Source organism: Zosterops lateralis (genome assembly GCF_965231275.1).
Source record: "Zosterops lateralis genome assembly, chromosome: 12".
Classification (NCBI taxonomy): domain Eukaryota; kingdom Metazoa; phylum Chordata; class Aves; order Passeriformes; family Zosteropidae; genus Zosterops; species Zosterops lateralis.
The window spans coordinates 5,028,350-5,039,763 of NC_139772.1; the positions used below are offsets into that span (position 1 = coordinate 5,028,350).

General features: G+C 43.2%; 1 protein-coding gene across 1 annotated transcript; it reads right to left on the reverse strand.

Annotated features, from left to right (window-relative positions):
* Window positions 1-1,088: 1,088 nt before the first annotated feature.
* ATMIN (ATM interactor) lies at window positions 1,089-10,916 on the reverse strand. The gene is made up of 4 exons (XM_083869920.1): window positions 10,802-10,916; window positions 6,023-6,148; window positions 4,861-5,060; window positions 1,089-3,915 (listed from the first exon to the last, which is right to left on the reverse strand). Exons 1-4 carry the CDS (start codon window positions 10,829-10,831, stop codon window positions 2,085-2,087), a joined length of 2,187 nt encoding a protein of 728 aa, XP_083726046.1. The 5' UTR covers window positions 10,832-10,916; the 3' UTR covers window positions 1,089-2,084.
* Between the last annotated feature and the right edge of the window lie 498 nt (window positions 10,917-11,414).

Below are 11,414 nucleotides of genomic sequence, written 5' to 3' on the forward strand. Positions count from 1 at the left end.
CAATAGAATAAATTAACCTAACTTTGTTCTTTATCTTATCTCTCAGTTTCAAAGTAGGCTGACTCAAATATGAGTCAGTCGTATCTTTACAAGAAACAAAATTACAAGTGAGGCCTTCTTTTTTTAAATATATCCCACCCTTCAGATGAGAACTCTACAGACATTGTGAAACCTGGGGGCATTCCCCACAGCAGAGTTACTTTCTCCTGAGGAGCTGCAATATTCTGTCCAGCAGTTTCTTCAGCCAGACTGGAAGTGTCTGAAATCCTAACTAGAAATGTTGAAAAATTGAACAGGCAACACAGATGAGATTTCAGAAGGAAAATGTGAGTTTCAGGATTAATCTACAGAGATTATTTCAGTAAAGGTAAAGACACTCGACATGGCAATATAAAGAGTATTAGGAAAAGATAAAGGAAAGAAAAGTAAAAAATGAGGGTATTGCTCATCTGCAACAAAAACAAGCTGGCTGCAATGGATGAGTAACTTAACTCCCACACCTCTGAATTGAGAATATGCAGCACAAAGCATAGGGAGTCCTCAAAATCTAAGGCTTGGACATACATTTGCTGCTGGGCTGCACAGTAAACATGCAGCCAATACCCCTCTAACAATGGAGGAGTAAAGTCTGTTACAGGCCCAGGAATTTGACACAAAGAGTTTTCTCTTTTCCTTTAAGGTTACAGAAACTAAAACCTGTCAGTACAAAACCAGAGGCCTACATTTCACAGATATTATAGTAAGAGATAAAAATTACTTAAGGCCAAATTCCAACATACATTCACAATTGGCTTAATGTAAATGAAAAATACCACAAACAGTGGCATGAGGGATAACTTAAACATTAAAAAAAAAAAAAAAAAAAAGGTGCCAAGAGCTCACATGCTTCTTCTCTAAAAAATCAGTTTGTGTGAATTTGACTATACTCAGGGATATTGTGAAAGCTGCAGGAACTGAGGGCTGCAGATCAATGTGCAAAAGCAAGACAGAGCTGTTCTGGAAGGGCTTCTGTGAACTGATCTCCCCAGCTGTGCTGTATGGATTCCAATTGTTTTTGGAAGCAGGAAGTCCAAAAACAGGAGTCAAGGTGAGTGTTTCAAGGAATTTAATTGCCCATTTTTAAAGATTTCTCTTAAGGTAGTAAACCACTGTAACATGTCTCAACTTGTATCTCAATAAAGCTAGGAGAATTTCAGCAAAACCAAATGATTCCAGTCTCTGAGGCACACACATTGTAACATTTGCATCTTACAGACAGAAATAATTTAAGCAAATCCCTTCTGAAGACTCTAAAATGTTAGTCCCATTTATTACACTAACTAAAAGGACGACATACTAATTTTCCCTACAATTACTAATTCCAAGTTCTTTTCCTACCCTTCAAAGAGCATCAGTGCCACTCAGGGAAATAAAAAAAAAATACTGCTTTCTACACACATTTTTAATAATAAATATTTTCAACAATTCAAGAATCTCTATGTGTCTAGTGTGTTGGACAGGTGTTTGGAAAATGTCAGCTTATGCAGGAGAAAGAGCTGTGAAGGCATAAATAAAAGAAGACAATACGGCTGATTATGTTCATGCCGGATTTAAAATACAAGCTACTAAAAAAAGTAAACAGAAGTAGCTTACACTAATAGAATCCTCCCCCGTAAGTTCAGGGAGGCATCTCAATTGAACAGGTCAGGGTTTTGGTCCAGCACATTGGAACCCTGCATGTAAGCCAGGAATAGAGAGAGAGAGAGAGAGATATAGAGAACAACTTTAAAAGTTCTTCCACTTAGATGAAAGCAGTAACAGCTTCCTAAAGAAGTCTGAGGAAAAAAACCATAGGCACCACATATTTTTTTAAGGTTCAAATGTACATTAACATGTTACAGCCCCCCCTTTCCCCTCTATTTATACACATATAGTTTATGTAAAGTTACATATTCAATAGAGTACCTTCAGCATGAAAAGTCTCTTAGGTCAACTGCTCATGACAAGTACATTCAATAATGCTAAGTGGATTACTTGGTAAAGCCATCTCTCCCACCCCAATAAGTTAAATTCAAACCACAGGAAACAGTTATATTACGTAGCACTCAGTGGCTGGGCTTGTCAGAGCTCTGGAACAAGGAGCACAGCTCTTCACAGGTCTGTGTTTCTACCGAACTGAACTGGGACTCCATTGTATTCCAGGCCAAGTCAGCCAGAAGGAAGTCATCCATTGCTGTCTGTGTTTCATTGCTGGTAAGGAATAAACTCCCCAGATTCTCAAAGCAGCTATCCATAGTCTGTGTCTCAGCACTGCTGAGCTGGACTTTGCTTTCAATATTCTGAGTAGGTGTATTTTTAGTAGCCATGTATACTTCTGTCTGGGTTTCTGTATCAGATGAGTCAGTGCTCATCGAGAAACTGGACTGTTTCAGAATACTTCCTAAAGGCAGATGGGTAGTGCTGTCCAAAAAGAAATTCAAGTCTGTCTGCGTCTGTGTATCAAACATCTCCAAACCTAAGAAGTTAGAATTGCCTCGGCAGTTATACGATTGAGTGGCACTATCCGAAAATAAGAAATCAGTCTGAGTTTCAATGTCCAGTGACTCCAAAACTGGCTCAGAGTTCAGGGTACCAAGCTCACTCTCTTCAGTCTGAGTTTGGATGTTGGATGCTGAAAAGAACTCTTCAATATCAAAATCTATCCCTGTGCTCTGTGATGGACCAGATGGAAGATGTGTGTCAGCATTAGAACTTGTCTCAGACAAAAGGCCACGATTATCCAGTGTCTGGCCAGACATGTTTCCTGAAAAGATGTTTTCCAGATCACTTAGCAGGTCCATTGTCTGGGTTTGATTATCTGTTGTATTTTGAGGTGGAAGTATATTAGTCTGTGTATTGAAGCTGATAAGTGATTCAGACTTAACCGTATCCTGAGTCAGGCTCTTGCAACTACTTCTTTGCAGCAAGGTTTGATCTATATTTGCAGGCATTAAATTGTTTTCTGGAAGTTCAATGTGAGTAGAAACATTATATGATGAAGGAACATTGTCAAAAATGTCACTGCACATTACAGCCTGGTCCATCTGTACTCTTCCATCAATACAGTCCTGTGTCCTACTGGTTTGAGTCTCTCTGGAAATGCCACACGTTGGAAAACAGCCCTGACTGAAAGCATCAGTCTGAGCAGCTATGGATGAAGTCAGCTTGGAAGCAGGCAGCAGTGTCTGTGTCTGTACACTGATGGGTAATGAAACCTGGGAACTGAATGACAGATCTGTCTGAGAACAAGAGGACACAGAAGAATTGGCAGTCCAGGCTGCAGCTGGTACAAAGCTCTGTGAGATATAAGATAAGTCAGTCTGTATATTTATTGAAGAAATTTTGTTCTTGTGACAAACATTCCCCAGCTCTTGCCCTGTGTTATTTGATGTAACCTTGTCCAATTCAACTTGCACACCAGTACTTACTGGTTCACGATCACCAGAAGTTGTCACTTTTGAAACAGGCATACTGTCCTTAAATACAAGTGTTTCTGCCTCCAGGGCTGGAATCAGAATTCCTATAGATTGAGGCAATAAATGAACAGTACTTACAACTGAGCCTTGATTATCAACAGCCACTACAGCAGGTTTGACAGAAGAGTCTGTTGCAGATACATACACAGGCAAGTGAGCAACCTGCATCACTGGGAGTTTAACCAAAGCCACCTTGGGCTTGGGTAAAAGCATCTTTGGTGCACATTTTGGCTGCATTTGGTTCGTGAAGTTAGAACTGCAGGAGCCTTCAAGAGAGGCTGCTACTTTCACTTCAGAGGACTCCAGTTCCTGAGTGCCAGGAGCAGTACTGTGTGTATTGCTGAACGCTTCGTTTGCTTTCTCTGCCAACTGCTGATTATGTAGGGAGGTTTCCATTTTCCTTTTCTTACTAGGAGGATCCCTGTGAACATGAGATCAACAATTTACACTTCATTCAAACACAGAACATCTGCCTTCCATTCTTTTGAGTCACTGCATTGAAAATACAAACTGAAGTCACAGATGAGGTTGGATATGAGAAGACAATTAAAACATAAAAAGACTCCATGAAGTTCAATTTTGTTAAATGTCATTCCTTGCTCTCTCATTTTAAAAAAGAATAAACATTACCCCTTATGGAGACCTATTTCCAAAGGGATGTGCAAGTTTAGATGGTTTCTTCCCCCCTGTACATTAAGCACTCTGACTTGAAGACTTTTAATGTGTTATTTTGACACGGACTCAGACTGAGCATTGAAGGGACTGAGCTCTTAAAACATGTGTACAGGTAATGGTCTCTCATGGAAATGGAAGATAAAATTTAGCAATTCTTCACACAAAACTTAAATTTTGCTGCAGCTGAACCTCAAAGACAAGTTAGGCCTCAGAAAGTAGATTGCCTTTTATGAAATACATGTACATATTAAAACTATAAATCTAAACATGTAGAGATAAGTGGTAAAAAATAAATCCACCCGCTATTGCAACAATGACTAGACTGTACAAGAAAATAACCTGAACTGCATTCTACACCTCAGTTACCAGCTATAAACATTCCCAAATCATCTCTACTCTCACTGAACTGTAAAAGCAGATGCAACAAGAACCACCACCATTTATGCCAAGCACTGCAGTGTCATCAGTACTTTTTGTTTTCTATGTAGGGAAACCAGATCTTCCTGATTAGATGATCACAACTGACTTCAACAAAACAAAAACTCCTAAAAGCAACAAAGAAACTGCAAACTGCTTTGCAGCTAAAACAACATGATCCTACTTCCTATTTAATCAACAGAAAGGAGACAAAAAAGGCAGCACATGAGACACACAGGACGTGGTGATAAATGTATCACTGCTTCACTTTTACCTGTGTTCTGCAGGAATTTCATGGCCAGTTCTGTAAATGTGAGACAGTAATGCTGTTCTGCTGGCATAAGGGCACCCACAAGTACACTGGAAAGTCTTGCCACAGACCTCTATATGTCGTTTCAAATACCATTCTGTGCCATAGGAGTTACTACATTTATCACATTTGTGCTTCTTTTCAGCATGCATTTTCATAAAGTGCTAGAATACACAAGGGAAAGTAAACATTAGCTTTCAGTGAAGATTAAAAAAAGAAATTCATGGTTAGGGGAGAAAATATCTGCAATATTTTAGTTGCTAAGTAGCACTGAAGTGTAGCATTAATTATTTTTTTAAAGTGTTACTACAAATAAGTTTAAAGAAGTCAATAGAGAGAATCTAAAGTTTGCAAATCTGCTGATGCTATATGCATCTTAAAACCACAGATAAACATTTATCTATTCTAATGCCTTTGAAGGTTTCCCATGAACATCAATAAATCTATAGATCAACCTTGCCAAAAGGGCACAGTAAGTCTGTGCTGCAACACGTCCACACTCCTAAAGACCTACAACCAAGCAAATAATCTCAAGTCATACAGGTCAACACCAGAGCAAACACCAGAATTTCTCCTTTTCATTTGTGGCACCAAGTGGCAGCCACTCAGCTCCTACGGGGTCCCCAGCTCAGCAAGGTAACCAACTACAGCACAGTGCTCTTTTTGCTCACTAATGCAAAAACAAGTCTTACATGTTTTTTTTTTTTTTAACCAGGTTAACTAGTAAACAAATGCATTTTGATATTAAAGCAGAGAAAGGCTCTTAATTCTTGACCACTTGAAAAAGCAGTTAAAAGCATCAGCCACAGTTTCAACCTTCATTAGTTGCCACGGTGATTTTTTCCTCTTCTTTAATCTTTCTCCATTTATTTAACTTGTGGAGAGGGGCTCTGATCTCGTTTAGAAGAACATATTGGTATCTGTCTGATCAAAAGGTTCAAGTCCTCTAATATCAACATGCAAACATGCAAATTCATGAATCACATGCACTTGGAGCTGCTGCATACAGTTCTCTAACTTCTGCCTGCATGCTGAGAGATGCTCATATCTGTATGCAAAAGTGCACCCTCTCTGGAGCAGAGACAGGACTAAATCAGTGTGAAAATACATCAGGAAACAGGAATACCTGTTTTACAAGAGAAAATTGGGAAAATGGTCTGTTTGGTCCTCTAGGGCAGCCTTCAATAGGACAGCAGTAGAATTTCTGTGAAGTTTTCAAACCCTTCCTTATTGGTGCATTAAGTTTTCCATCCTGAAAAAGAACCAGTTGAGAAGTTGACAATTCTACAGGTTTGCATATTCAAGACAATATTCAGAATACACATCGACTATGGCTTACTGAGTTTACACATTTCAATGAGTTGGATGCACTTTGATATGTGATTTGAAAATTCAAATGGAGTTTTTTCCCTGTATGGATGCCACTTTGCAAATATCCCATCAAAATTACCAGGTGCAATTACAACAAGCTCTATGGAGTAGTGGTACTGTACTATTTACTTTTACCAAGACACTCCCTGTCCCATGTTTCCTGTTATTTGAGAAAAAAAAAAATCCATACAGATACTCCTCTAGACTGGTGATTCAATGTGGTTTTAATCGTTAGTAGCACAGTATGTGAAGCTCCATTAAGATTAGTCACTGAGACACACTTCCATGATGCTGGAATTCTGTTAGCATTATTTAGAGTTTACTTGTAATAGAATGAAAAATGCCAAGTATGCTCTGCCACTTAATTCAGATCATAAATCAAATCTCACTTAAGTCTATGAAACAATTGGTTTGCTAATTCTGACCCTCCAAACACTAAGTGACCAATCTATCCAGGCTTTCCATCTGAGCTGTCCCACTGACCCTCACATGTACATGGAAGAAAGCAACACAGCTTGGTCAAAGGGCACCTTGAAAGTGTATATGAGAAGGACATACTGGTGGGATTGTCCAGATTGTTCAACCACATAGAACCCCTTCCTACTGAGGACACAGGCAAGACATGCACCTCTAGATATACCCTCTCTGAAAGGGTCTCAGCGGAAGCATCGGGCATCTCTGTCTAAGCAAAAATTTAAAAGTGATGTATTTAAAATCTGATGCTCAGAGTAGCTGTGAGTCTCCTCTCATCCTGAGACTGAACTGGAGGCCAAACATAGTCCCCAGAGCCAGTTATTGTGGTCCACAATGGCATCCTCAAGATGATTTTTCAGGGAGGTAATGGGACCATGCCCTGTTTGAACTCTGCACTCCATTTTCCTCAGCATAAGGACAGTGAGCACAGTCGGTAGTGGAAGGCTGATTTCACACCAGTCACTCCCTAACTACCTCTTTGGGCAGATCTCCAGCTGGTCGTGTTTACACAGGTTACACCAAACACAGAGAATGCACAAAGCACAACAGTCCTCCCAATGTGAAGCAAACAAAGTCTGTAGCTCAGCTGCCAGGGCCCAAAGGGCTTCACTGCCCACACCCCACTTCTTACCCACCTGCGTTACTCACAACCCAACAATGTCCCTCAGCCACTCATGCCTTGCTTTTGAAATCCTCTCATTTACACCTCGGGAAGCTGGGGAGCGGGGTATTTCAATGATTTTTTTTCCCCCCCTCAAATCACTTCTTAAGCTAAGATACTGTGTGTAACATGTTAGCCCTTCAAGCAAGATTTCAGTATATTTCCACACACTCAACACAGCTACTTGTCGACATTGCCACAAGTTCATTTTTATTAATGACATACCAGGCTCAAACAAACAATGTTTAGAGCCTCTTGACCACAATGATCAGTTGCCATATCAAGAAAACCTGGAATAATCCTCTAAAAAGGGAGTTTTCATGTAACATTTTAACCTTCTAAGCAGCTTTATGTACAGCAGTTTTCCCTGTGGACAGCCCATTCATAAACAGGCCTGTTCAATCTCTGCTGAATCATCACTGTGACTATTGTTGTACCTCCTAGAGCCACTGCCCCAAACAGGAACATGACACAAAGAAATCTAGTTGTTCCAGCCCTAACTCCACTTTTTAACTCTGATTTTACCCAGAACACTTTCATCACACGTCAAAGTCCTCAGAGAAAAGAAGATCTGTCTTTAAGTCAAAGCTCTGTTTGGTCTCTCCCACTGCAGATGATACCAAAACACTGAGTAACTGGCAATTAGAGTTACTTATTGTAAATAAAATGTTATTAAGTGTGTTATATTTAACATCACAACCCAACAACTGACAGGGCAATATGGGAAACATGTTCAGCCACTTAACAGGTAAACCACAGTCAGGTTATTTAAAACTACCGAAATACTAAGGTATAGAATAATACCAAGCATTTAAAAGCTTTATAGACACCATTAAGATGCTTTTTTAACATCTGGAGCACAGCCTTTAGTGGCAGAGACCACAACACATTAGTTGTGGCAAGCTGAGAGATACTCTACACATGTAAGATATGATACATGGACAGTAATCTTGTTTTGACCTATCCCAAATCCTCGTGGCTCTAAATGGTTAATCCTGTGTCTCCTCAAAGCCCACCTGGCCAGTCCTGTTTCAGGCATTCTCACACCTCCCTTCGTTACCTATCTCATTTTATATCCCATGTTTCTACAACATCCAAAACTATCAGCAGATATTGGTCCAATGAACTTCTCCCAGTTGCAGACCCTTGCACTGTAAGGAATACTGACATGGCTTGGGACAACAATTTGGAAAACAGGAATTAGGAGTCCTTGCTACAGACTTAGTCAAGGTGATCTTAGTGACATCTTGCTTTCCTGCCCCAGAAAGGCTCACTCCAAAGGATTCATTTCAAATGACGTTGCAGTAGACTGTAGGCAACTACTTAAAATATGAGGGCTTTTGCAGCAGAAGCTCAGCCATTTCTTTATAAACAGGACATGGAGAAAAGTGCATTTATTCTTATGCTAACAACTATTCTGGTTTTGCAGTATTTGAGTAACCACCCCAAGGGTATGCTACCCTTTCCAGTTCACACTGACTACAGCCTCTGTGTTATCACAGGAATCCACAGAATCCTCTCCTTGACATGAACTCTTCTAGCTTCATTTTAAACTACACACTAATAAATGCAATCTACTAAATTAATTTTATCTAAGGAATCAGCTACCTCTTTAAACGGAATACCAATATTAAAATATTTAGCCTCCCTTAAGCCTCAGCAACGTTTTGGTCTCAATTACAATGCCCTTGAAATAAGTCAAGAAGTTTTGGAAAATCTGCATCCATGCACGTTTTAGTATTCATGCCAAGCTATCACAAGATTCAGTAATTAGGTGTATGGAGCTCTAATTCTACAGGGATGGCTAACAGCAAGCTGGGTGAGAAAGCAGCATTTCCTCACCCTGGGTTATGTAACCCACCAGCTGCAGTCCACGCTCGGAGCATCAGCTCACAACCAGAACGACTCTGCTGACCTGAGAGAACACTCTGAACTCCTGCTGTACCTCCCCCCACAGGAACATGTGAGATCTAAGACACAACACACAGGAAAGTTGTTAGTACGTGTAGGAACTGAAATTAAAACATCCCAGAGAGAGGAGACAGCAAGCACACTTGACACTATTTCCTTTTGTTCCTCCCCAACGAGCACGTGTGACCCACACTTGACTCTGTAGCCATTTCACACAACAGGGATGTTTATTGTTCACCCACTGAGGCTGCACTTTCAGAACGCAGCTATGAATGCTGCACTCCAAGTTTTCTAGGAATACAATTTGCACACTCGGCATTATGATTTTGGGAAAAGCAAGGACATCTTTCCAAAAAGGCACACTCTCAGTGTGTGCCTGCTGAACTGTGCTTCTCCTCCTCCCCAGCACATGCTTAGCTCAGGAGTATTATGGAAATGAGGGCTTGTTTCCAAAATGGCATCCATCTGTTTTGCTGGTTTTTTTAGCTCAGACATTTTTAAAAAAAAAAAAATAAACAAAACCCCAGCATAACAGCCCTCGGCGCTGGGATGGAGATGGTTTGCCAGCTGATAAGGTTAGGAAATGCTGCATGTTTGCACAGCACCTCACAAGTGGGGCTTTAAAGTCTTACTGCAGAAAGATTGGTGATAAGCAAGTAAAACAACAGAAGCTGAGTCCCAAAGAACTCTTAACTGCCTGTGGTATGTTTACAAAAACGTGCAAAATTGGTTATTTTCTGTAAGTAATTTCAGAGGAATCCTCAACACAACTGGTCAGCCCGTCCACACACATACTTGTGTATTTATACACGGACCTGCAGGAGCCTTTCACAAGGGGAAATTTAAACAAGAGACAACGAGAAACACTTCATTATTCCCCATCTGGAATCACAGAATGGTTTGGGTTGGAAACGGACCTTGAACACGATCTTGTTCCCCGCCCCTGCCACGGGCAGGGACTCCTGCCAGGCTGCTCCAGGCCCTGTCCAACCCGGCCTTTGACATTTCCAGGGATGGGGCAGCCACAGCTTCTCTGGCACCCTGTGCCAGGGCGTCCCCACCCTCACACTAGAGAACTTCACAACAGCCAACCTAAGCCTCCTCTCTTTCCATCTGAACCCATTCCCCCTTGTCCTGCCACTCCAGGCTCTTGTCCGCATCCTTCCTGCGAGTTCCCTCCAGGTACCAGAAGGCCTCAATTAGGTCACCCCGAAACACCCTCTTTTCCGGGCTGAACACTCCCAATTCTCTCAGAATCTCTCAGCAGAATCCCAATTCTCCTGAAGGTGGGGAATCACGCCCCCACTCAGCCTCACTACGAACCAAACCCCGGCACAGCCAACACCGCGGCCGCCCCCCGGACCCGGACCCGGAGCGGGCGCAGGCCCCGGGGCGGAACACGGCGCTGCGCAACGACAGAGCCCCGCCACCGCGGTGAGGGGCCGAGCGGGCGGGGGCGGCGGGGCCGGCGCGGCCTCACGGCGGTACCTGGAGCGGGTGCGCCTTGCTGAGGTGCATGTTGAGGGCCGGGCTGTTGGGCAGCACCTTCCCGCAGCCGGGCACGGTGCACAGGATGTTGGTCCGCACTTGGGACAGCTCTGTCACCGAGGGCCGCACCAGCTCCCCGGCGGGCGGCGCGTCCCTCACGGGCGCGGGGGGCCGCCCCAAGCCCCCACCACGCCGCCCGGCCGCCGCCGCCATGTTGCTGTCAGCTGCTCGGCCCCCGCTCCGCTTCCGGGGGCGGCGGCCAATCGGCGGCCGGGCCGCTGAATATTCATGAGGCACGTGGCGCGGCCCCGCCCCCGCCCGACAGCGCCCCCCGGCGGCGGCGAGCTGTGCGCGCTCCCGCGGCACAAAGCGCGCACACCGGGAGCACCGGGACGAGCCCGGGGAACGGGCAGTGCCGGCCTGCGCACGGGGCCCGCCCGGCAAACACCGCTCAGGCGGCTCCGCTGCACGGCCCAGGGGCTGCGGTTACCGTGTTACACCGGGAAGTGGAGGCGCAGGCACTGATTTCTCTGATCAGTGACAGGACACAGGGAATGGCCTAAGCTCTGGCGGGAGGGTGAGGCTGGATAATCAGGAAAAGGTTCTTCATCCG